The following is a 27684-nucleotide window of genomic DNA, read 5'->3' as shown; positions in this document are numbered from 1 at the left end:
AAACATGTAATATTCTAGAGAATCAGCAGTTACCAGCCCAGTTACCTCAACTGATACCCTGGAGTTCAGAGCAACATGAACTGCATATTATTTTCTTTCACGAGTTCAGAACTCTATGTGTGTTTTACTTTTACTCTACATTCTTTCTTTTGCCTAAGAAAAATGTTCTTAAGGTGTTATACTTTTAAATTCCACTTTAAGCTTGTAAGATAGTACCCTGAGCTGATTAAATGGGGCTCTTGTTCAATGACCTGACCCTTACTTGGTGGCAATGGCCTCTCAGATTACAAGGACTTCAGGATACTTTTACTTCCTTCAGAAATAGTTCTAGTTGCTGTAAACAGTAACAAAGTATTACTATATAGCAGATAAAAGTATAACTATATAGCAGATAAACAGTATAACATATGCATTTTCTTCAGTGTCTAATGAAAAAATAGTTGCATAGTTTCTGTTGCATGGTGTCAGGGTTTTTTTCCCCCCAAAAGGAGTGTGCACCCTCTCTCCACTCTGAGTAAGGCATAAACATACAAGTTATAAAACAACATGTGTTCTTTGATGCTGTGACCTCAGTAGATCTGTTACGTGCGTGGGGATGGGCCATTCTCTGAAGTAACAGTTTAAGATCAAGTTGATACTGATACTAGACATGGCAACCTAATATTTGGAGTATTGCGGAATGTCTTCTGTTTAGTTTTCCTCCTTGTTTTCTCTGTTGTTAAAATTGCCTGAGGTTCATTGTTCTGCTCAATGAAACTGAAGAATTGGTCTTGTGTTGCAGAGACAAGTTTCAACTTTCAGGCAGAGCTCAATCTAGTTCAGTAGAGGAAACTCTAGCTTTGTTTGCTTCAAGACCTGTGTGCAGTGGGGTCCAGAAGCAGAGGACAGAGCACATTTTAACTTGAAAACAAACACTGTTGAAATGTTATTTCTCAAGATCTTAGAAGTGCAATTAAAAGCTTACAGAATCATTGCACAGTACCAGCTTGCATTGTTCTTAGTTCAGTCTTGGCCTTCTCAAAGTTCAGGTGTAGTGCAGATGACAGTGATGTCTCTTACATCATCTGGAGATCCTCCATCAAGGAGAACTGGCAGTCTGGATAGACAGGCTGCCCTGTTTCCAGGGGACTGAAAATGACAGCTCTGGTCTTTGTGCACTGGTGTCCCTGCATGTAGAGGGAGGCTTGTCTTTGCAGTGGTAGTATTTCTGGATATTTCCTTTCTTCCTGCCTTCAGAGATGATGATGGTGACTAGTATCTCTGTTTCCTCTTTATTTTTGTGGGTGCTATGATGTCCTGGCTTTCCATTTGCTATTTTTTTCTGAGTTGATGTGTTATCTCTTGCTGTTGCCCTCAGTTGCATACTCTCTTTAACCGTGTTGGTTCAATGCTGATTGGTATGGACTGCAATAGAATATTAGTAAATGCAGGATTCTTCTAATTGTGCCAGTATGCAGTGAGCTAATCTCCAAGGGGATTTGTTAGCTTTTTTCCTTCCCATTATGTACAACCATCCCTTTTTAGTGTCATGTGTAGCTTCACATTATTTGTGGAGAAACTCTCATCTTGTTGACTTGGGCAGTGCTTCTCTTCCTATCCAAACTTTGTTTCATTCCTTGGTGCACTTCTTCAGCTGATGTGTCCAGACACTTGAAGGAAAAGTGCACGGAGAAGTAAATTTTCTGTTTCTTTCTGTTCACCAATGTACATCCCGTTGCAGTCTTTGCAGATGGCTGTGCATTTTGCACAGGCAGTTGTTGGGTTCCGACACCATTTCCAGCACAGTGATGTCTGTGAGGTGTGAGAAGCCTTTCACTGTTCTGTCAGTTGTAGCAGTAGTAGTGGTCTCATTGCAAGCCTTTAAAATCCTCAGTTTTGAAACAGTTTTGTAACTGCAGAGAGCATCCCTGGTGAAAGGTCCTCAAGAAATGGTCATTCAGGTTCCTGGGAGTGAGTGGTGAATAGAATAATGGATCTTTTGAGATTTATGCTTCCAAAAGCAGGTTGAAGGAAATTTTGGAATAACAACTTTTATCCTGCTGCATTTCGTCTCTGCTAGAGTGTCAAAGTGCTGCACCTGCTTTCAACAGATGAAGGCAAAGGACTGCTCTAGGAGGGTTATTAGAAAATGGCAGAAACAGGCCCTTCAGCTTGCTTTCTTTGCAGTATGACTTCAGAGATGGACTGAGCACTGCAACTAAGCCTCTTGGAGCAAAACCATTGCCATGTGGCAACATTGGGAGGAGCACTTTCTGGGAATTGTTCGTCTTTTCTTACAGCTTTGAAGATTTGTTATTCCTATTTTTTAATGAAGGATAATTTTACTTCTTGCTTTGTAGGGAGTAATTGTGAGAGAGTTTGTCTCAAGTGTCCTGTCATACTTGTGTGTGTTATGCAGCATCCTTTAGCTGTCTTGTGGGATGGCTTTTTTCCTCAGTATAATGTAAAAAGAATGAGGTGGGTCTTATTTTGCAGTTATCATATGCTTATTTGTGGTGTAATTTTCTCCTTTTATTAAGAAAATAATATTACAGTAACCTTCAAGATTTATTTTTTTTTTAGGATAAGGCCATTAAGCACACTGAGTGGAAGTAAAAATGGAATTAAGGGGAAAGTGCAAAATTACAACTCACATTGAAACAACTACATAATAATTCAAACTAGATAGCACTCAGCTTTTTATTGTGTAGCCTCATGAAAGTGGAAAAGGTTTTACTAGTGTTACTGAATGTGAGTTTATGGTCCAGTTTAGATTAATAGATTGAGTTTTAAGACTTAATCTCATTTTAGGATCGCAGCCAGCACTGCAAATATTCAGCATGTTCCTGGAGAAGCAGCATTTCTCTGGGTTCCACTCTTCCTATAACTTCCTTAATCCCACCATATTCAGTTCCAAGAATATGGTAGGATTAAGTGACTGTTTTACTTTGTAGAAGGGTGTGTAATTGAAAAGCGTTCTGCTGACGCCCTTGAAGGATGTGAGGTAGTGAAACCTTTCTGGAGTAGTCCATTGTGGAATTGGTGGCTTTTGAAATGAAAACTTTCTTCCCACCCCAAGTTCAGCACTTAGCTGGTGTCCAGAGAAGTTCTGTGTCCTGAATCTCTTCAGTGATGTCCACTCCTTCATTAAAAAATGGATACTCTAACCCTGGTCTCTTTAGAATAGCCTGTGACTTCTGATGTCCCTGGCAGGAAAGATGGTGTTTTAAAACTGTGTGTGTTGAGTACCATTTTCAGTACTTGTTAAGAAGAGTAATATGTAATATTAAATTGCTTGGAGACAATTTACCTTCTGTGACAGAACATACCCTAATTATACAGACACTAGCTCAGTTTGCCTTACTTGCTATAACTCCTTTATTGGCACAGGAGAGTGCCTTCCTTAGAGCTGTCTTCTTACTACTGTGATGTAGCTCTAGCAGGAGTATTTGTTCTGTTTGCAATCAGGAGCAGTACAGTGAGCTTCATTCAGCTCCTGTGGTGCATATTGACTCGCTACTTGATGCTGTTGTGCTTATGAAGCTGCTCAGTAAAGTGGATCAGGGAACTGAACTTGTACGTGAATTATCAAGGTTAGTTACTTTATTGTCTTGCTGCTTTTTAGCCTGGATCATTTCAGTGAGGGCTTTTGCTGCATGGTTTGTAGTCATGTTGATGCAAATGGATGCATAATAGTATGACAGGAATCAAAGACAGAAAAAATGGCAACAGCTTAAGGCTTTCTTATAGGAGCTTAGGAAATTTAAAAAAAAGGTAATAAACTATAAACCAACCCTGCAAAATCCCTTTTTACAAACAGAGGTCTTTACATCCTGCTTAGAAAAATGTATGTTAGACAAAATAAGTACCCAAAATAAGTACCCTCTTTGAATAACATAGAACCTCCTGCTTCCAGACTGTGCAACAAATGACACTACTTTGTAGCAGCTTAAATTTTTCCATACTTATGAGTTATGTAGACTTAAGGTAATTTCTACTTGATACTAATGGAGAGTCTTTAACAATCCTATGTTAAATGCATGAACAGCTGTTGGAGTTCTGTTTGTCATCCCATACACTATATAATCCAAAAAGAGTAAAATCCAAAAAAAAAGAAGTGTATTTAGGGTGCTAGGGCTAAGAGATAGTCCAGTTCCACCTTGGCTGTAATCTCCAATCACATAGTTACAGACAGCAATCAGGCTTTTTTCAGAGGTGCCCAGCGATACACTGGAAGATAGTGGATACAGACTAGATGGGCTTCAATTACTGTTCTGGGATTTTACACCTTTGGGTACACTGATGGCAGCAAGAAAATTGCTTCCCCTTGCTTTTCAAGTTGAATACAGTATGAAATTGGGATGTCTTCTTAGCACTGCTTATTTAATTCAGCTGCTAACTTGGTTTTACTGGGGCTGTAGTAAGATGTCAGAGTGATGTTTTGTTGTACTACATATCTGATGTGATTTTTTCTTTTTTCCCTTCAGCAAATTTAACAGGCCATGCAGAGAAAGTTGGCATTGAAAACTTTGAGCTCCTGAAAGTTCTTGGAACAGGGGGTAAGATGCACTATTTTTAAGTTAAATGTTGGAAGCATTACTCTTATGTATGATTTTGTTTTCTTGCTGAGGTTTTGGTAATTGGAACATTCTTTAGGAAGATAGCACTTTTGTATTGCGTAGCATATTTTTTTCAATTTTTATTTTCACAGATATGCAAAATTGGAGGTCACATGCTGTAACACAGCACATTTTTTGGAAAAAAGAAAACATATGGTTGAAAATTTGTGACAATTTAATATAGTTTGTGAAAAACTTAATCTGTGTTGAGACATGGTCTTGATAATTATGGTGAATTTACAGTGTGGGGGTTTTTTGGGGGGAAAAAACCCAGTAATTTTGATACATTATTAAATAGAATGCTCCATTTTTTAACTAATCTGTTTTAGGGTTGCTGTTGGCTCCATAACTCCGTCCTAGTCAGATCCTAGTATTTTTTATTCCTAGGTGAATATTGAACATATTCCTATTTGAAAAATGTTCATTGTTGTATTGTGGGTTTCAGCACAATGTTGGAGATTTTTAACTTGTTGTAGGATTACTGACTGTAATAAAAAAAAACTTTGTTTCTTTTTTGCTAAAGAGATACACAGCCCCATATACAGACAAGACTAATGGCTTGTATTCTTTTTAGGGTGTTTATGCTTTTTTATTTTTTGATGAGTATTAAGTCAGATGCATTGTTGAGTAGATTGGGATAATCATGAATGTGGACTGTCATCAAGGTCTGCAGGTGTTTTATGCTAGTTAAATGATATTAAATTTTTGGGTGTTATCAGCCATTAATAGCTAGCAGTGAGGCTGTAATTCATATAGATTCTTTTAGAAATTAATTAAGCTGTTAAATCACCTGTGAGGATGTTTTTCTGTTTCTGAAGTAAAGTTTTTAAAGTTTAAATTTTACATACTAAAAAACTGAAACCTTGCTGTTAAATTTAAATAGAGGTAGATCAAGAAAGCTTTAATATTCATAGATAAATATTGCATATTCCTAGGTAGAAGTAATCATTTTTTGAAATGGTCAGTGTGGATCTGAGTGGGGTTGACAGAAATGAAATTATAAACAATTATGCCTTTATGTGAGGATGTCTTTCTCTCCTGCTGATGGAAACATTGGCTGGATTTGTAAATTTTTAAAATTTTGTTACATTTGCCATTGGTCTGAGATCACGCTAGTGTTACAACTCTTGCATTTGGGATACAAAGTAAATTTGTGGCTTGATAAGGGTCAGTCTTCAAGTTCAGACGAGTAGCAGCCTGACCTCCTCTTGTCTTTAGGCAGTACCTCTGAAACAGCCTGTCTTACTGTTAAACTGTTGTCAGTCATTCATTGCTGCCTCCCATGCCTTCTTTTCTTCATGAGCAGATTGGCCAAATTTTTCTTGGCCTGGAATACTCTTAACCATAGCAGGTAATTGTTAGGCTGGCAGTGCAAAGCTATTCTGTTCACTCGGGTTACTAGGATAATTTTTGAGGGACCCCTTTCAGAAAAGGCTACTTCAGTGGGTTGACAATGAGGTTGACTCTGTGTGTGTGTGTGAAGTAAAAAAAAGAAGTTGAGTAAGCATGCCTGTCGGACTTCCTCCTGCTCTAGTAGTCTTGCTGCTCCAGAAATGTCTTTTGTCTAAGATGATCTAATCTTTGTGTAATCTAAAAGATTCCTCAAGCTTTAGGAATCCAAGGATTCCTTGGGTATCCTGGAAATGGCATTTTTAGGAAGAGTAGTTGGCATTTGTTGTGGTGTTTGGTTTTTTGTTATTTGTTTTTATTTTTCAGTTTTTTGATATGCAGTTTTGCTCATAGCCTGAGGTTTTTGCTTCAGAAATCTGGACCATCAGGGCAGTCAAGAAGCTTTGTTCAGTCTCAAGTCTATGATAGCTAAGACTCATGTACTAGATGTGTCAGAGGTTGCTGCTTGCTAATTACTGGATGTCATTAAATGCCAGCGACCTGATCAGAATGGAGCTAGTTCCTTTTGCTTTTGGTAAGTGACCATCTGCTAGCTGCCAATGTTTGCTGCCACACAGAGTTGCTGAAAAGAGGATTCTGAGGAGGTCAGACCTCGAAGAGGTGCCTTAATAGCTTGGCCCAAGACAGAGTCAGTTACACCTGCATCACCCCTGGTGGTGACTCATTCTTACAAGTCTCCAGTAGCAGAGATTCTGCAACCTTCCTAAGATGTTTTGCTGATGAAGTTTCATTTCCTAACTTGAGAAACATTCTGGTCATTGCTATAAGCAAATAGAGACAAGCCACCTTTACTCTGGCAGTGAAAGCTTTATCCTGGTGTGAGCTTTTAGGTCACATAACTAATGCTCAATAAAAAAGTGATGCTGTTTTAAAATGTTTCACTGTGGAGTTATGCAGCATGCAGTATTTTCAAACAAATATTTAATTGATCTAATGCAAGGGAGAATGTGTTGAAACCTCACAGTTACATTAAGTGATGACTGTAGATGCTGTTGAAATAATTACAATATTTTAAATACAACATTCTGCCACGAAGCAACTGGAATAACCACAGAAGATACTTAAAACATGTTAAATTAAATGATACCTTGCTTAAGGGTATGTAATTGTGGTAGTTTCTTACAGACTCAGAGGTGATTCTTTTCAAGTAACAGCAGTGAAGGTTTATTTAAATCTTAATTTTTAAGCTTTGTGTTTTAAAAATACAGATATTTAAGATTATTAGAAATAGTATCTGTGTGTGTTGAATTTTCTCCTGTGGAAGCCATTTTTTTCATAACTTTTTTTCATGCCATGGCTTACCATAATTTCATACTTACTATTTTCTTTATTTGAATTGCTTTCTTACATTCTTTTGTCTGCTTTCTTCTAATATATACACTCAATTGGAAGCATGCTTGTTATATTTTGCTTTTTTGGTATAAAATTGTATCATACTATATGCTTTCATCTTTTGACCTGAGTCTCAGTGGGAAGACAAGAAAGTGAAAGTCTGAGTTGGATCCTTTTATGTTGCATTAGGGGATAGTAATAGAATAAACTTATTGAAGAAATCAGTAGCACTTTACATCAGTAAAATGAGAGACATGACACTGTTAATGAAGCTATTAATAGTGTACTTGTTACTTTGGGAACAAACTCTTACTGGCTTGGCTTCTGACTGGCCCATGTTCTAGTCAGTGTACTGAGTAGTATATTGAAATTGGATAAATCCTTTTCTCTTTCTGTTACTGTTGTAGCCTTGCTAATATTGAATTTTCAGATTTCCTGTCCATGTGTGTGTATCCAGCTTGTCCCTCCTATTCAGTTAAAGCTTTTCTTCCTGTAACAAAGAAAACTAGAGTCTCTTCTATAGAAGAAGGTTACTTTACAGCAAAGTAATCTAATTGCTTCCCAAAGCCAGGAAAGGAACAACAGGAGAAGGTGGCTGTGTTGATTTATGCACGCCCACTTGGCTTATTTGCTTCATTCTTTGAAAATATGTTTTTAACCACTTGGCTTATTTGCTACATTCTTTGAAAGTGTGTTTTTAAAATAAGAAAAACACTGTAGAGTGCATTCTGGTTTATACATTTTCCTACCAATGGATTATACCCTTTTTTTATACTGAACTTTAATAAATGCCACTTTTGTTCACTCTTTCAACTGTGGTTAAAAAGAAACAATACAATTGGTTCTTGAGCATGTGCACTTATAATCCATTCTACCTTTTGAACTACAGTCGAGTAATGAAGACTAACAATAATGAGAAACAAGAATCTAACTACCATATATGAGAGAATGTTTTATATGTGCTCTTCTGGATTTAAGTGCTTATGTGGGAAGGATAGTCACCTTATATATGGAAGATCCTTAGTATCTGAAGGATTTATTCATATGAAAGGAACAAAATTAGTGGGATGAATGTCAGATTTAAATAACCATCTCAAAAATACTGTTATACAAGAACATACCATGAAGTTTCATATAAGAGGTCAGAAGGTATTTTGATGAAGTTAAGACTGTGAAATTAAGTTAGTTCTTTCAAAGCATATTGAAGAAAATATAAAATATTCTCTCATAAAAGGAGGAAAAAGAAAGAAATGGCAATACTGTGCTCAGGAGAGTGAGACAGAATTAGTGAGTGTCTAAAAATAATTCCAAACTCCAATTAAATATTTTACTTCAGTTTCTGCTGAGGACAGCTAGAATGTATACTGAATGGTAGGTGGGATGGCTAATTGGAGACAGGGCTTGGAAGTGGAAAATTGGTTTTCTGCATGAAGAACAGACTGAAAAGAGGGGGCTGTGTTCAATCTAAGAACCTGGACAATTTTTTCCTTTTCATACACCAGAGAATTCTGAAAAAAATCTGTACATTAAATTGGAGATCAATAGCAAAGATTCTCATTGGAACTAATGCCAGAGAGAACAGCAAAACCAGCCTTACATTTAAGAAGGAAAGGAGGAAGTAAGATGATGATCCCAGGCAGCTCTTGGTTGTACTGACTTCATCAAACTTCAGTGGTATGCAGTACCTTAAAAAAATTTTTGAAGAAAATTATTTGCCTTAATTTTTTTGATAATTAAAAACGAATGGTATCCATATCCAGTGGTAGACTGTCTTGCGTTTGAGAGCTGCCTTCTAAAAACTGACATCCTTTAAAAATGAACACAAAAAAGTTAGGCATGTATTGTCTACTATAACTCTAATAAATACTGTAATAAATTTACCTTTCAAAAAAGGTAAAAAAGAAACAAAATCAAAATGCTGACATAAAGTACATTTTAAGATGCAACTTTCCCTTTCCTGTCACTTTTTGCCTTTCATATTAATCACTCACCTGTTTAATGGGAGAGGGAATTTATTCTTGGAGTAGATAATCATGTTGAAAAAATTCCGTTAATGATTCTTGCCTATCTGATATCTAAGAAAAGATGACAGAGAATGCCCTGTTTTAACAGTTTTGTCATAGACAATAAATTGGAAATATTTAGAATGCTGTTATTTGAGGTTTGTTAAGGTTTCTGTTTGGCTTCCCCCCCCCCATTTTTAGCTGCTAGAACTATATGCTTTTCTAGCTTTGTCCAGTTTTTAATTCATATGGACTGATACTAACACAGTAAGAGTTCTGCCTCCAAATTCCTCAGGCAGACTAAATCTAAATCCAAATTGCAGAGCAAAGATGTCATTAGGCATTTATTGTGCAAAAATACAATGAAATTTATTCAAATCCTTAAATATTTTGTACCTCTGAGCCTTTTCCTTTGTACCCTTGTTATTATTCTTACATTGGCAGTAAAAAAGTGCTTTAATAAAGAGGTGTAGTTTATATCAGCACTTGAAAAGATTAATTTAAAAATTATGGATGCAAGTGTAAAGTTTTGATGACTTTAGGAGTCCACAGAAAGCATGCAGTGTGCTATAAACAATAAGAATTGTGCTCCTTTTTCTCTGTAAGATCCAGCTGCTGTGATGCAATGCCTTAATGTGCTTGCATTTGTGCAGAAAGAAGAAATAATCAAAGAACACTTCATAGTTTTAACTCTTTGTCTTTCAGCAAGTGTGTATTTTAGGCTATTCTAATGACCTGCTGAATTGTTACTTAGAATGAGATGTATTACTGTGAATATAAATATTTATAGATATAATTATGTTTAAGTATACTTATATACATGCTTATATATACTTATGGTGTATTACTATGAATTTGTATTCATGGGAAGGGCAGTAGTAAAAGGGAAGTTTTAGCACCCAATTATATTATTCTATCTCACTAATTGAGTGCAAATTTGGTATAAATTGCTGGTGAAATCTCTTAGTCATCATAAAGGCTGATAACCATTCTTTAAATTTTTATTTTATTTCTCTTAAGCTGTCAGGTCAGTCTAACAAAGTTTGTGTATGTAGTTATCTATCACTTAATGTATTTTCAGTGAATTTGGGAGGTGGATATTTGGTGATTGTGTGTGTTTCATTATGGGGCATATATTGCTGGCTGAATACTTCTGCCTGGGTGGTAGATGAGATGTGCATGAGATTTTATGAGAATGAACATTAAAATGTTGCTCTTTGAGAAATTAAAAAAGCTTTACTGAAGTACAGTTTTCAGGTGAGAGTATTGCAATTAGCTTATGTGCTTTCTCCTTGCTGCCACTCAAATAAATACCTTTTGCAGTGTTGTCTTTTAAGTAGATTTCTTGTGGTGCTATCAGAGATTCTGGTGTTGGATATATTATGAGTCATTTGATTAAAATAGTGCTACTTAAGATTTATTCTCATAAAAAATGCTGAGAATCGTCATCATTCTGTCAGTCCTTGTCAGATTCCTGAAGAAACAATTTGTACCATGGCAAAGTTCTATGTTGCAAAGTGTTTTACGGCAACAAAAGTATGATTTCTAGAGATTCTTACAGCTATTACACTAACCAGATTATTTTCTCTGGTACTGCATGAAAAGCTGTAGTAGGTACTGCATTCTCTCATCTAAGATGCATTAATATATGTTTTTATAAAATGTGATTAAAGATACAGGTAACTGAGTGTTACAGTCAGGAGGCTTTTGTTCATTTTAATTTAACTTAATGTTCTCCAACATTTCTGATAAAATTCCTGTTCCCGGGTGATGAGTAGCTGATGATCATTCCGTCTGGCTTACATATGCTCAAGATCTCATAACTGCAAAGTTGGAGATTGCAACACAAAATGCAAAATCTTGAAAGAGACTGTCCTGCATATCTCACAAAATAAAGATGTCACCTATTCTGACTCTATTTGCCATTCTTGAGAGATACGTTTTGAAAACTTCTTTTGTAAAAGCTCGTTTTGCAGATAATGAGTTCTGTAAAGAAGGAAAGCATGATTCCTTAGGGTACAATGAGTCAGGTAAAGAATTCCTTAAAAAGAATTGTTCAGTATATGAGCAGTATCAGTTCTGTATACTCACTGAAGTGGAACTCAGATCTAGGAAATAAGCTCACATGTCATTTGGTAGTTAAAAACTCTAAATTACCCATCTGGAAAAAATCCAGAAAGAAATCTGCAGTTACACGTGATGCTTATTGGGAGCTCTGTATGCTTTAGTTTTTTTAAAGGCCACCTAAATTTGAGTGTCTCACATCAGGACTGGATACACTTGTCCAGTGTATTTTCAGGTTTGAGATATTTGAGCATTCTCTTTGATAAAGTAGTGTGAAGGTAATTACAAGGGTTGGACAAAACAATGAGCTGGTTAGTTTTTCTGTCTCATGATGGCTTAAGGAGAGGCTTACAGTAATGGTTTCCTTAGTGAGCTGGTAGCAACCTACACTTTGGGGTCTGCCTGAGCCAGAGATTCTCTTTAGAGTTTGGCAACACTTGCTGTGCTTTCCTCTCCCTCAGGGATTTATGTAATGTTTTAAAATTCATCTGCATATTTGACAGCTGCAGTATCATGTAACAGTAGTTCTACAGCTTAACTGCATATTTGTTTGTGTGCTTTGCATAGTTTTTAATGCTGATACCTAATGATTTAATTTATTGCTTTAGTTATTTTGTTTCTAAAAATAATGAAAATTTGTTCTTTACTGACCTTCTTAGAGTTTTTAATTTTTTTCTTCTTTAATGCTCTGTAAGAATCTTTTAAAGTGCTCTTTCTCAGGCTAAATAAAACATGGCAGTATGTTTAGTACCATTCATGGTTAGAGGAGTTCTTTTACACTTTCCTAATATTTTATACTTTTTTTTTTCTGATGGGAGCAAGGTAGTTGGGGACAGAAGAGAGAAGGTACCAAAACAGTGTGCTTTATTCAAGATAGGAGCACACAAAGATTTCTACCACAGCGTAAGGGATTTCTGGGTTTGTGTTGAAGGTGTGGGTAGACTTGTGTAATTTCTTCAGTATTTTCCTTGAAGTTTCTAACATTCTATTTGGGGTGGTCTTTCATAACTTCAGGTGTTTTTCTCTCCTCAGTTCTGACACTATGTGCTATTATGATACTTCACACGAATTATGTGTTTACTATTTGAAATTTTCTCTGCCATTTTATTTTTTCATCTACTTGGCATTTTGATACTATAGTAGAGTTTTTAGCAGTCAGCTTCAATTTCTGTTGCATTGGATAATTTACTAAAACAAGCAAATGTTTTTTCTTTTTCCTCACTTGTTCATATATGACTGAATCAGGCAGGATGAATTCTTGTGGTGACTTGCTTTCTCGGAAAAAGTTGAATATTTGTTTTTAACTTTTTAGCTTTTTGTCTTCTAATATCTCTCAATTTTTGAGAGTATTTCCCCCCTTTGCACCCATAACATTTTTGTGTTTTAAAGACCTTTTTGTAAGAGAACTTGTTAAGTACTTTGATCTAAATAAGTCCACCATTTCATAGTTCCTTTCTCCTGATTCTTTGAGCAATGACTATTGCCATCTACAAAAGTAACACTCATTCTTTCACATAATGTCCTGTTGTGTCTACTACAGAATCACGGGATGGTTGGGGTTGGAAGGGACCACTGGAGGCCACCTGGTCCAGCCCCTTTGCTAAAGCAGGTTAACCCAGAACATGTTGCACAGAATTGTATGTGAGTGGGTTTTGAATGGCTCCAGAGTTGGAGACTCCACAACCTTTCCCAGTAGCCCATTCCAGTGTTCTGTCACCCTCAAAGTTTGTCCTCGTATTCCTATGGAACATCATGTTTCCAGTTTGTGTGGGTTGCCTCTTACCCTGTTGCTGAGCACTATTGAAAGGAGTGTGGCCCCATCCTCTTGACACCTGTCCATAAGATATTTGTACACATTGATGAGATTCCCCTCTGTCTTCTCCAGGCTAAAGAGATGAAATAAGCTTCTTATTTCACGTAAGAAATACTCCAGTTCTCTAATCATCTCTGTATCTCATTCTTCATAGAAGGATGCCAGATTGTTCAAGCATGATTTCCCCTTGGTGTATCCATGTTTGCTATTCCTGATAAGCTTCTTTTCCTCCACATGCATATAGAGGTGTTCCATCACCTTTCCAGGGATGAAGGTGAGGCTGCTTGGCCTATGGTTTCCTGGATCTTGTTTCTTGCCTTTTTTGAAGGCTGGTGTGGTATTGGCTTTTCTTCAGTCCTCAGGAGCCTTTCCTGTTCTCCATGACCTTTCAAGGATGATGGAGAGTGGTCTAGCACTAACATCTGCTAAGTCCCTCAGCACTCATGGGTCAGTCGCTCCAGGGCTCATGAATTTGTGGGTATCAGGTTTGCCTAACCCTATCTTCAACCAAGGGAAAGCTCCCAGAGCCTGGGATTCCTGAGGGCCAGCCTTAGCAGTGAGTAAGAAGCAAAGGTGTTCAGTAACTTTGCTTTCTCTGTACCTTTTGTCACCAGAGCACCACCTACTTCATTGGGCAGTGGGCCGACATTTGCCTGTCTTCCTTTTGCTACTGATACCCTTGAAGAAGCCCCTCTTGTCCTTGGTATCCCTTGCCAGATTTGATTCCAAGTGGAACTGTGCTTTCCTTGACACATAGCTGCCATACTCTGACAATATTCCTATATTCTTCCTAAGTAGCCTGACCCTTTTTCCACATTCTGTAAACTTCCTTATTCTGTCTGATTTTTGCCAGAAGTGCCCTGCCCATCCATTCAGGTCTCCAGCCCCTCCCTTTGCTTAATGTCTTATTCACAGGGATGTCTTCATCTTAAACATGGAGGGAAATGCTACTTGAATATTCAGCATCTCTCTTGGACCCGCCCTACCTTCTAGAGACCTAACCTGTGAGATTCCTCCAAGCAGGCCCTTGAAGATTGGTGCCAGTTGTTTTTCCCGAAGTCCAGGGCTATAATCCTACTTACTGCCATGCTTCTTCCATGCAGATTCCTGAACTCCACAATCTCATGGACCCTGAAGTCAAGGCTGCCTCCAGCCATTGCATCCCCAACCAGTTCATTTTTGTTTCTTAATACAAGGTCCAGCAACACATCTCTCCTTGTGGGCTTTCCCACCACCTATGTCAAAGTTACCAGTGCTCTGCAGGAACCTCTGGGCTCCTGTGTGCCAAGCTGTGATGCCTTTCCAGCAGCTGTAGGGGTGGTAGCTACTTCCTACTGTCTGTGGAAGGCCTCATCTACTTCCTCTTACTAATCAGTTGGCCTGTAGCAAACACCCATAACAGTAACACCCATTTTAGCCTATCCCTGAATTCTTATCCATAAGCTCTTGGCTCCTCGTTCATCCACTCCTAGGCAGAGCTTGATACATTTTGGTTGCTGTCTTACATAAGAGAATTCCACCACCTTGCCTTTCTGGCCGCTTTCCTAAAAAGTATGTAGCCATCCATGGCAGTATTCCAGTTATGCAAGATGCCCCACCATATCTCTGTAATTGCAGTGAGATCATGGCCCAGGAACTGCACACTAATTCTAACCTTTACTGTTTCTACAGGTTTGCCTGGTAAAGATAAAAAATTTATTTATGTAGAATTCCCAGGAGTTCTTTTAAGTCCAGTATGAGAGCCTCAGAAAGCTCCTATGTATGAAATACTGTTGGGAAGAATTCATTGGCTTTTCTATGGGTTTTTGTAACTTCAGTAATGAAAGTATATGAGTTGTGCAAATATGAGCAGACTATTTTAAGAACAAAAAATAGCATCTCTTACTTGGAACTCTTGCTTAATTCTAGGTGTGAATGTTTTAGGTTATTGCAAAGGATGAAATCATCAGCTTTTAAAATTGTTTTCAAATACTGAAGAAGTTAAATTGCTTTTTCCACTCTTGCAGTGTTCACTTATGAAGCTCATTTCTTTGAAATTTTGCTCAGAAGAGGCCAGTCTGAAAGAGGAAAAGTGTTTTAGTAGATTTTTAGCCTGAGTGATTACTGTCTGCCATAACAATGAGTAATTGAAACTAATAATGACATTGGCCAGATCTGTAGTACAAGTAGGTAACTTGTTGCTTTTGTCTCTTTTTTCTTTCTTTTCTTTGTTTTTGGGATTTTTTTTTCTCCCCAATATTTAAGCCTATGGAAAAGTATTCCTAGTGAGGAAAGTAAGCGGCCATGATGCTGGGAAACTGTATGCCATGAAAGTATTGAAGAAAGCAACAATAGTTCAAAAAGCCAAAACAACTGAGCACACGAGGACAGAGCGACAAGTCTTGGAGCACATTAGGCAATCACCGTTCTTGGTCACGTTACATTATGCCTTCCAGACAGATACAAAGCTTCATCTCATTTTAGGTGAGTACTCTTCAGGATTCAAGTTCTATGAAAAAAAACCAAACCCTTTTATCTCAATGTTTTTAAGGGTTTTTTAATGTGGTCTAAAGTACAGTGCGTTTGGAGATTGCATGAGAAAGCATAGGAAGTAAAATACTGTTCATCTTTAACAATGTTTGTGGTTTTCCTGTTTGAGCTTGAGTGTGCTACTTTGGCTTGGAGAGGATAGTGGTTATCTGTGACTTACATGCAGCAAAAAATGTGTATTATTCATCAATAACCTGAAAACATTTGCTTTTGTTAAATGTTTTATGAGATAATTTGATCTTTGAGTATTGAGATACCTGCATATTTCAATTTTTGGGTGCTAAGAGACAGTCCAAAATCACACATTTCTTTGCTGAAAGTGAAGCTTGTTCATAAGGTTTGGTACTACTCTAATTTTAGAAATATTTCTGCCTTTCAGATTAGCTGCAAATTTTAGTGTTTGGTGTATGAGGTGTATTTGTAAGAAAATTGCCAGCGATTTTTAAAACCTTCTTACATAGAGTATTTTAAAAGAATTGTAAAATGAAGGATTAATTTAAGGCTTGGTTTCATAATATGCTTCTCTAGTGAAATGTTTGAGGAAGTAAATTGTCTTTTAATTGAAGTGCAAGCTTTGCATTTCTTTTTATCCACAACTTCACTTTCTTAACCTTTATTAAGAGTCTGATTTACATCGAATTAGCAAAATTTTTTTTAACATTAAATGAATATACACCTCTGGCTGTCAATTCTTAGAAAGGTCTATGCGCATACCTTAGTTTCATATGCTATCTTTAAATAATAAATATGTAGAGCTGAAATGGAGTGTTCACCAAACTCCTTCTGAAAATGAGAGTTGAAAATTGTGTTATAGTTTCTTGTAAATTCCTCTGGCTAGGATATTAAAGAAATAAATAAAAGATTGTCACAAATAAATAGAAATATATTGATAGCTTTGTGATTCCTTGAGAGTAACTGTTAAAAATTAAGGTTTTGAAATTTATATTGGATTTAAAGTTATTGACTAACAATTTGGAAAAAATTGAGATATTAAATGAGAGAAAATGTGAATATTTATTATAAATATTATGGAACCATTCTTTTAAGTCCAGGTATTTTTTGCTAAAATGCACCTTAGATCCCATAAGAAATATAAAAAAAAAAAAGAGGGGAAGCCCAAACAAAAAAAACCCCTCAAACCTGAGATAGATGGAGTTGCCTAAAAATAAATACATAGTAGGGGAGAAGTTTAGGTGGTAAACATAATTAGAAGGCTATAAAAGCCTCTTCTATGAAGGAAAATGAAAAGCTTGATATTATAGTCTCATAAGTGTCAAAAAGGAGCAAGCCCAGTAGTTGTGAAGCACGCTGTATAGCAGACCGTGCAGACAGGGCACTTGTCCACCATAACACAGTGTTGAGGTGATGTTTGAAGCAAGAAGTTCATAGCTAATATATAGTTATAGTCTTTTGTTTTGAATTTTTCTTTTTCATCCACTCTCAGCATATCTGTTTGGGCCAGAAAGGTCCTTTTTTCCTTCATTTTCAGCAGAAAGTAGGAATGATTAAACTTTTTTAATGACTTTCTGTAACAGGGAAAATTTCTCCTCCTTAATGTGGTCTAAAGCTACTTTATAAGTCAACTGGGCTTCACACCCTCCCTGACAGGAAAAAACCCAAACTGTTACAAGTTTTTTGTGTCTTATTATGTAAGTCTGTGTAAATCGCTTTAATTTAGTTTAGGAATTAAAGTGTTTCAAAGGCTTCTGGATTTTGGGGGAAACCACTATTTGTCTTGTTTTTGTTCTTGGCTGAATTTAGTGTGCGAGCTACCTGCCATTTTAGTTTTTAGAGGTTTTAGAATTGGAGCCTCAGTGCAATATTTAGTACAGTTCTTCATGCTGTCAGATTACATAGCTAAATGAATTTAGACTGAATCAAGTACAGACATGCAGCTGCATTTCTGCCAGATTTCCAGGGTTGGGAATTGATTCCAATTTTTATGTTTGCTTTAAACTATAAGGAACAAACCAAGTGTTGTATCCGTGTGAGTACCATCAGTTCTATACAGAACTTGTCACACAAGGTTAAACATGTAATCCTTTAAAAAATAGCTAAATAATCTGAACTGTCAGGTGGAGTTTATCTACAGTAACCAGGATTTTTTTTCCATTATGCCAGTGATGCATTTGATCTTGCACCAATAATTTGAAGGCTGTTTGTTTCATTGGGCTGTGGTTAGTGTTACAACCTGGATAGAATTTAGCTCGTTGTGCACTCCTCGTGGCAGCTTTGGTTGGGATCTGTCACAGTCCTTAGAATAATTTAATGGCAATTCAGTGCTTCCCTTCTACTAAGTTAGCAGATCTGGCTAGAAATATTTTAAGAACTTGTTTTCTGTTACCTTTTTCTATGTGTTGAAGTTTTTTTTAGAAGAAAGAAGCAATTCTAAAATGTAGGTTATTTATGCTTCATTCAGTCTTTCTCGTTTGCTTGCTGGTCTAGATAAATAATCCTTCTCATGTTGTTTGATTCTACTAATATTCCTTTTCAAAGAGACAACTGGAGAACTGAAAAGTGGAGAGAGATCAGGATATGTATAATTTGTATATATACTTTCTCCTTCCAGCTATTAACTTAAAATAAGATCGGATGCCTTTTTATGGATTTGTGGTTTATACCAATAAATCTACAGAAACAATATTCAGGAAAATACTGAGGAAGATTTTGTGGGGCATGTTGCCTGCTCTGTGTATGTAAACCTCAAATACAATAATGGGGGCTGTGAGGTTGCAAATTAATGACTGTAATGTACACTGCTATCATAAACAGCTCTACATCTAAAATATGTTTGTGTTACAGTGGAGCTCTGTTGTAATAATTTTTTTCCCTCTCACTTACTGTGGGAAAATCCTTGTGTCATAGCCTGCAAAGAATAAAAGTGTGGTTTGCATGAGGGAGTGTATGTGGAAATAGTCTCCTGCAGTAAGTTTTGCCATCAAGGTTTCCCTTGTGAAGGGAAAATTTTGTAATTGTCCATCAATAAATTGATTATTTCCCCTAATACCTGTTTTCTGAATTGCTTTTCTTTTGTGTCAGTCTGCCTTGTTGCTCATCAGAGTATTTCATAAGAGTCTACAGGAGTTCTGTTTGTAGATATGATTTGTGCTTCTTTCTTTTCATATTCCTAAATAACTAAAAGACTGATTTTGTGGAAAAACCCATCTTTATAATTTAGGAATAGTTGAGGCTTATGTTATGGTTTTGATGCTTATTCAGAAGTGGGTCTTGTTCTTCCTTCAGTTCTCTAAGAAAGAAATTGAATATTGTACAGCATGATGAATAACTAGTGAATTACAATTAATGAAAAGCATCTGATAGTAGAATGTGTTACTAAATAGCTTACAAAATACCTAATAATATTCCAATAAGAAAATAAAATTGTCAGAAAGTGAAATTATAAGGTTCTGTGTTCTATTTTTTAGACTATATAAATGGAGGAGAATTGTTTACTCATCTTTCACACAGAGAGAGATTCTCAGAAAATGAGGTGCAAATTTACATCGGGGAAATCGTTTTGGCACTTGAACATCTCCACAAGGTAAAATAACTTTACTCTGGTGCTGATTTTGAGGACTTACAGCTGTATTCTTTATGTATCATATAAAGTTAATAAAGAGAACTATTGTTTTAGATAGTTTTAAAATGAAAGTAAATTTGTCCAGCAGTGGGATGTTAGTTGTATAATTAGAAATAACCCCCAATGAAGTGTCCCTCCTTGTGCACCAGATTAAGGCCACAATTTTTTGCCTGCAGGGTAAAGAGTAATGTTATTGACAAATGATTTGTTCATTTCTAGTAATCCTTGTGAACCGGTGTATGTCACCAAAACTAATTTGTAGTGAACATGAACAAGTTTTGGGTTGAAATGTTTGGTTTTCCTTGTTTCTACACAACTGAATAGTAGAGTTCTAGCACAGCTGTAGACATGAAAAGTGTTACAGTTCTCAGAATTAATAAGCAGATTTGTAGACTATTACAAAGCATGCATGTATGTGTGGTCTATGTCTAGACTGTATAACAGAAGGATCCATTTTCATTCTTAATGAAAGGAGAACTGAGTTTTGCACTCAACAGCCAGTATTTGGTCACTTTTAGATTCAAGGGGTATACAGTATGTCTTTGAAATTTTAAGACATTAATGCACGGTGTAATTTCTAAGATTTTAGATGTAATTTTAGTTATTTCTTCAAGGGCTTTTAAAAATTGTCTTTTTTGAGGTGCAACTTTCATGTGTCAGATTACCTTAATAATATGAATTTTGGTGTCTTTATATTTAAAAACATTCAGCAACATCTTGATGTGGTGACACTATTTGGAAACACTTTTTCTTATATTCTGTTTGCAGTTGGGGATTATATATCGGGATATAAAACTTGAGAATATTCTCCTTGATTCTGATGGCCATGTGGTGCTGACAGACTTTGGTCTAAGTAAGGAGTTTCTTACTGATGAGGTGAGTATTTGGCTCTCCAGTAAGTGTGGACAGAATTAAGCAAGATGACAAAGTCCTGTTGAAATACTAAGCACATTTAAAAAAGGATGGAAATCCTGCATTCCAGACTCCTACATCATAGAACAAAATCTGGTTGTCTCTGTTACTAGGTTTTGAGCTTTCAGTTCATTGGTTTTAGGCCTGCCAGTGTTGTCATACATCTTTGTTCTAGTTTCCCCTGAAAAGCTTTCATACTTTCTTCTGCTGCCCTTGACATGAAAAGGGAAAGACCTGCATAAGTCTGAAAAGTCACTTGCATTTTCATTTTCAGATGCCTTTTAAAAAAAAAGCTTGACTGTGCTAATTCATTGGAATGACTAGGCAAATGGTATGCTATGACTCTTCCCTATGCTAATAATAATTAATGTATTATTATCTTGTCTTTTTCTCATCTCTTTGTGTCACTTTTAATAAGCTTAATTGCAAGCTTTTAGGATAAAAGCTTATTTCTTACTAAGTAAGTACATAGTACCTAACAGCGATCTCTGACTACTGATGTTAGCTATTAATTATTTGTAAGGTACAGTTCTATCTCCAAATAGGCTTTTTAGATTTCAGAGTCAAAAGTGTGCAGGATTTTACTCCTGAGAAAAATTTTAAATGGATGATTTTTGGCTTTCACATTAGGTTTCAGAGGTATTGGAATCTGGGACTGCAGATCTAAAAGTCTTTGTTAGAAGCAGCAGAAGGATTTTCTAAAAATAGATAGCTGGTAGTTTCCTCTAGAATATTTGCATTTCAAGTGGAGTGTGGTAGGAGTTAGGAGGGACCATTTTAAAAGATATTAAATTTTACTTTCAGAAGCAGAGAAGTAGTAGAGATAATGTGAATATATTCCTTCCAAGTTACAGCACGAAACCAGGAAGTTCCACTGGTATGAGAAGGGATTAGCAGCAGATTGCCACAGCAGTGCCAGAGAGTAAGTGCAGAGAGATGCAGTTTTCATCGGGAAAGAATGATAGTGAAAGGTGTGGCTAGGGAGAGTGGTACCTGTTAGAGCTGTGAGAAGAACCGTGCTTGGCACAATAGACAGAGACTGGTATTACTGCACTGAGGGGAGAGAAAAGGAGCCCTACCCCAGCCTCTGATCCAAAGCTGAACAAAGCCTAAACCTTAACTGTGTTAGGAATGTTAGAATGAATCGGAACCTTTAAGTCTCAAACCGGATTTTTTTAAGAAGCACATCTCATCTGTGCTCACCTTTGGCTCATCATTTACAAGCAGTGCAAGGAAAGGGGAGGACTTGGATAGGCATCAGAGATATCTGTTTGCTTTATCCACACTCTGAATTGGATTCTTCTTTCTCCAGTCATTAAATAAAGCCATCTTGCTCCTTGGAAATTTAATGTTGGTTCTTCTGACTCTAATCCATTCTGTTTTCAGTATATACCTTTTAAGTGTGTTCATTTAACTATATTTTTTCTTTTATTCTCTTTTACATTTTATATTTGTCTTCCCTGTAAAAAATCTCAACAGTTCTCATGCTTCTTTTAACAAGAAAAGTAATTGCAATTGTGTTGTTTGCTCTCAAAATCTAAGAAATTGTCTACATTTGACTTCAGTTTTCATCTGTGCTATTGTAATTTAACTACTGAATTTAAACATTTTTAAAATGACCTATTTACACATAGAAATTGACATTTCATATTGTATTTTTGTAGATAATCAAGCTACTACTAGAGCACTTAAAATTCATTACAATAGATACTTACACTTCTGAACCAATGTACTTACAGCAGGTAGAATTTGCCTGTGTAGTGTTCTCATGCTCACTAGGGTAACACTTCTAAATAAAATTACAGCTGTGTAAGTCAGATAAAGGTGTAGCATTTGCAATTTAGTCAGAGCAAAGTACTTTCATTTCTCTCCCTTTCTTCACATGTCTTTCCTGGCCTGCCTGCTTCTTGCAAGAATTTTGCCATTAGAAATGCATACTTAAGCAAGTGGAATTTATTCTAGTAACACTCTCTTTGGACTGATTATCTGACACAAGTTTTATTTAGGTTATTAAAAAGGGATAAAAATTATCATAGTAGAGATGTGTACTATATTTAGAGTTCTTATTACAGAGAAATACTTCACTGTGTATTTATGAAGTTTGGATATTTTTGTAGTTAATGATGCTTGCTAGAAAACATCATGATTCAGTATTTTCATTATCTCTGCTATAATCTGATGACTGTTGAAGATTTTCACGTACCTGGGCACCTAATGAATCAAACAGGACTACAATAATTACAGCAGACTGACTGTTCTACAGTGGAGAGGTGGGAAGCTGCTTTTCCTTAAGCACTCTTTGAGTGAAAGGAAGCAAATGCCTGTGACTTGTAGGAACAAAAACCTATTGATTTCTGCCGTGCACCTACTGAAGCATGTGTGAAGAGTGCATTGTCAAGTGCTCTCTCTGTTTTAGTTATCATGTGAAAATAGCATATGAGAATTAAACATCCAAGGTAAAGCAGTGCAGCTTTAAGAGCTTTAAAGTATTTTATGGTATTGCTTTGCTGAAACCTGAAATTCGTCTTTTACAACTGAATCAACAGTGGTGTTGCCTTTGCTTTTCTTTAAAATGACGCAATATGCTTTTACTTGCATGGAAAAATAAGAAATAACCTGACTGGAATAAAGTAGTTCAATAAAAACAAATTTTCACATAGTGTAGGTCAGTATCACAATGTATTTAAGTATGAAATTACTTTTGATGCAAACTTTATTTAAAAGCTCATGAAGACCTACAGTTTTACTAGCCTAACCAAATCATGGGATTAGGTAAGAGATTAAGAGATTGAAAGAGATTCAGTATTGCTTTTTATGGCATTTGTATCCTTAACCCTGTGATGAATTTCAGGCTAGTGTATATGATTTTTAACTCTCAGTTGAATTGTAAACAAAATTGGGGTAAAAATACATCAGGACAATTTTGTCCTGATGTTTTAATGCATCTCAGTCTAGTGTTTGTCTAACTGGGTTTCAAAGTACATTTGCACGTGATACTAATATAAGTTATTGTTGGGGACATGGAGAATTGGTAGAAATTGAAACTTCTACAGCACTATTTTGTTCATTGCACAAGTGAAATCACTTCAGTGGGGTTTGTTTGTTTGTTTGTTTTTTTCCCCTCAAGTCTTGTAATACATTTATCTTTAAAAACCTCAGAACTCCTAAGTTGTTGTTTTGGGGTCTTTTTCCATTGTATTTCTTGTGTGTTATCTTTATCTTCTGGACTTGTAGCTTATATCTTTTTATCTCATTAATAGCTCCACTTCTATGCTGGACTTGTTTTGATTTGGTCAATGTCAGTTTAACCTAGTAATCAGGTCTGGTCTTAATTTTGATGTGTATTGCTAAAGTGCTACTTCATTTTTAAAAATCCTTCTTTCCCCTCACATTGCCTTTTGTTCTATAACTACACTAAAAATCTTATTTTAGTATACATGGGGATCTTTCAAAATAATATGAACACAAGCATTGGATTACTGTAAGAATAATCTATTTGACCCTGCAATTGTTTTTCTTCTTAATTAAATCCAGTAAAGTACACTTTCTTCCAGAATGTAGTGAAGTGTCAATTCTGCATTGGTACATTTCTTCTGCATTAGCTTAAGTTTTTTTCTGAAGGTTTTGTGTTTGCTTAATGAAGTTTAAAAAATTAGATAGTAAATACTGAATGTTGTCAGTCTTCAAACAGTGTGTCTGCGAGCATACAAATGCCTTAGTAATAAATAATATAAAATGGGTATTCAGTATGAGGGATTATTGAATTGAAGCCTAAGACAGTTGGGTGGATGTCTGTGTACTTCTATCTGATGTGTAGAATGAATAATTCCTATACATTGTTGTTTCTTCATCTGAAGATCTCTTGATGAGAGTTGCAAATTTAGTTATAACTCAAATGCTTTTCACTGTTGAATTATTTGTTTTCATTTATTTGATGATAGAGTGAACATTCTGTTCTGGAAAGAAAAGTAGTATGTATTTTTAAAAGACTTTAAAGCACATTCCATTGGAGAAAAGTGATTAAATGGAGACTAGTCCACTATGGGTTTTGGTAGATGAACTAGGAAGAGATTTGTACACATTCTTAGTGCAGTTTAAAGGTAGTCCAGAACAGAAGGAAGTGACTACAACTTGACTAATTTAGTGCTTTAGGAACTGTAATCTGAGCGACCTAGTAGATTAGTTATGCATTTAACTTTAAAAGACCCTTTATAATTGTCCAATTAAAGTGATAATGTCTTATCATTGCAGTTAGTGCATCCTCCAACACTGAGCATGGTCTTGCAAAAATGAATAAAATTATCTATGCTTCAGATGACTTGCTACATATGCTTGTGGTTTAGTTAAAGGATTGTTCAGTGATGTAGACATAAGAAACAATTATAAGAAGTAGATTGACATCTCTTCAAAGAGAGAAAAAGTCAGAGTAAACTGAATAGTGAAATTAGTCCACAGAAGTTAACATCGGTTATAGATCTGTCTGGATAATTAGTTTTGGAAAAAGAAATGAAGCAATGGCAAAAACTTTTTGCTTTGTTTGGTGTACTTCAGTTGGCTCAGTTTAAACATCCTGAAAATGAATATTAAGAACATATCAAACACTCTAAAGACACATCACTGAGCTGGAACTAATTTAATTGCAAAACCAGATCATCAGTGATCAGTTGACTGTTTGAGCCTTTACTCAAGAGGTTCCCCTTTTCAGTGCTTATCACAATGAAGATTGTGCTTCTCCAGCACAGACCAGTAATGCAGAGGACCAGAGCATAAAATAGTTTCTCTCCAGATTTTGATGTCAAAATATTAAAATACTGTTAAGAATTTTTGCAAGACAGATCATGATTTCTTACAGTGACTGCTTTAAGGATGCTGTTTTCCTATTGTAATATACCATAAAAAAAAAAAAAAGCTGTTTTGAGGGGAAACAGCATCTGTGTTAAGTAGTCTGTTATCCAATCTTCTATTGGATATTAGGTTACTAGTCAACTCAGAAAAATTCTGATTCTGTTTTTGAGGGGAAAACAAGTAATTTTCTGAGGGCAAACACTCCCATTGTCATGAATCCATTCTTGTCATAGATTTTTTTTTTCTTTTGAATAACTGTAAATAATACCTTACTTCCATGAAACTTGGTCAGCCAGGTGAAAAACTTTGGTCACTTAAGTTTTTCAGAGATTCACAGCCAAATGTAAATGAATTTAGAACGGATGGATTGCATTGGAGCAAAATTGTCCACTCCTTTACCTTTTACATCTGGATCTCTCTGAAACTATAGATATTTAAATGACCTGTTCTACATGATTTTTTTCATTAAAAGAAAAAATTAACTGTTGAAGGCTTGTAGTAACAGCTAGCAGAATTCATCCCAGAATTAGTCCTCTTCCATATCTTACAATTTTGCTTATGTTTGAAGAAATACGAGTTTTTCAGGTTTTGCTTTGTATGCTGTTCTTTCTTGACACTACTGCCTCTCTCTTCTCAAAAAGACAATGCTTTTGAGAAGAACCTAGTACAAAATGTTCATCCAAGTTGACAGTGGTACATACTTACATTCCTCCCAGACAATAATATGTTGTTTCTGGATTTTTTTTTGTCTGCAGCATTGAGACTTTTGTTTTCTTTACTCTTAGTTTTTTGCTTTAAAATCCATTATCAGCAACTGGTTTAAATAATTGCTTGTAGAATTGCAATTGCATTGCACTGTGAAAGCAAGCACAGGTATTGTAAAAGTCTGTGAAAAGGGTTCTTGAATCTCCACTTGACATTAGCTGAGAGTGTGACCTTCCCTTGGCTTTTGTTCTGGGTTCACAGAGGTAGAGGTTGCAGATTTCTTGCTTAATGCAGTTCAAGGTTTAGCTGCCCTTGCTGTCCCCTTTAATTGCCTGTTCTGATGGCATCTGCTGGCAGGCAGATCTCATTCTTGCTTGAAAATTCAGTAGCATTGTTCCATGTGTGTTTTGGAAGCAGAAATCATTAGTCTAGCTGTGGCAAGAGGCATAGTAACCAATATGGTATTTTGAGTTAACTGGCTTCTTCAAGTTGGAACAGCCACCAGGAGAGGATATTCAGTTAATTTCCTTATAATTTTTTAAAAAATTCTTCATATGATGACATTGCAAACTAGTGGACCTTGATCTGCCCTATTGCAACCATTCTTGCCCTAGTCTAAACTTTCATTTTTATGTTACAGTCTTCGTTATGATTTTGTTATATGCAGCAGAGCAGTCCAGCTAGTGTACCACTGAACTGTTTTTTGCTTGTCTTTGTTATTCCTCATTTGTCTCCTGCAAAGTCATAGTTTTGGTTCTGAGTAGAAGTTTACAGCTACAGGAGCAACAGTCTTCAGCTGGTAGACTTTTTGGTTGAGGTAATACTTTCTGGTATGGACAGCTTAATTATTCAGTGTTAAATCTGTATATTATCACAAATAAGTTTCCCAAAATAATTGAAACTGTCAGTGTGGCAAGGACCTTGTTAAAGCAAGATTCCCCCTGCCCCCCTCATTTTAAACCTATATCACATCTTTGGACTGTGAGAGGTCTCTGTGCCAATTTTCATACATGTTCCTGAATTAAGACTGTAATTATTGTTATTCTGGGCTATTAAAATGACAGCTAAGGATGTCACAAGTATAATTTCAATGGAAATTAGTTTTTTTCCTTGATGTGTTTTTATTTTTGAGGTAGATATCTATGATAGGATCACCTCTAAGGCTTGCTGAAGGTACAGCTCCTATTTCTGCCAAGAATTCAGGCTTTTCAGTCTTTACTTGTGATTTTTCTGAAATGCAAAATCCATTCAGCAGGGCAGCTTGTTAAAACCTCTGCTATGAGGCCTTTACAAGTTACAAGTAAATTTTCAGTTATGATAGTGTTCTTTTGATTGATCCTATGGTCCTGTTTTTCTTTTTAAGCTTACCAAGGGAACTCTAATACTTGATCAGCTGCTTGCAGCCAGTTTGCTGATAGCTAATAAATGAGCTATTCTGTGTGATACTGCTGATCTCTTCAACTACTTAAATTCTTCAGTCCTGTAAGCTGTTCCTGGAGGAACTGTGGTTCTGGGCTGGTTTGTCAGGAAGCAGCAGAATGGGGAGACTTCTCCCTGCATTAGTGTGAGCAAGTATGGATTAATGTGCTCACTGACCAGTGGTGCAAGAAGATCAGAGGGAGTCTAGTGCCAGAAAAACAGGCTTGGCCAACAGTCCAGTGGTTATCAGAAAAGTTTGTTGTGAGGAGAGAGGCTTGAGGACAAGTCAGGATTTGAATTTGATGGATCAGCATCAGCAAGATACCCAGCCAAGTACAGACATACCTACAGCACAGCTGATGCAGGAGCCTGAGCTCTGGCTCCCAGCTGAAAGTGGAAGAGGCCCTTGATGAGCTTCCACACAGGTTACTCAGCTGCATTTTGTCAGAATTGGTCTTAAGCAGGGGTCCCTTA

At 36.2% G+C, this 27684-nt stretch overlaps 1 protein-coding gene across 1 annotated transcript in view; it reads left to right on the top strand.

Annotated features, from left to right (window-relative positions):
- The window catches only part of RPS6KA5 (ribosomal protein S6 kinase A5), a 67902-nt gene that overhangs the window by 6779 nt on the left and 33439 nt on the right, over window positions 1-27684 (top strand). The window contains exons 2-5 of the mRNA XM_030948632.1: window positions 4467-4538; window positions 15465-15683; window positions 19175-19290; window positions 20098-20205. Coding sequence (XP_030804492.1) covers window positions 4467-4538; window positions 15465-15683; window positions 19175-19290; window positions 20098-20205 — 515 coding nt within the window. The remainder of the gene's footprint in view (window positions 1-4466; window positions 4539-15464; window positions 15684-19174; window positions 19291-20097; window positions 20206-27684) is intronic.

The sequence above is a fragment of the Camarhynchus parvulus genome, chromosome 5, assembly GCF_901933205.1.
Source record: "Camarhynchus parvulus chromosome 5, STF_HiC, whole genome shotgun sequence".
In the NCBI taxonomy this organism is placed as follows: domain Eukaryota; kingdom Metazoa; phylum Chordata; class Aves; order Passeriformes; family Thraupidae; genus Camarhynchus; species Camarhynchus parvulus.
The sequence above is the reverse complement of the archived record's forward strand: the minus strand, read 5'-3'. Positions and strand labels throughout refer to the sequence as shown.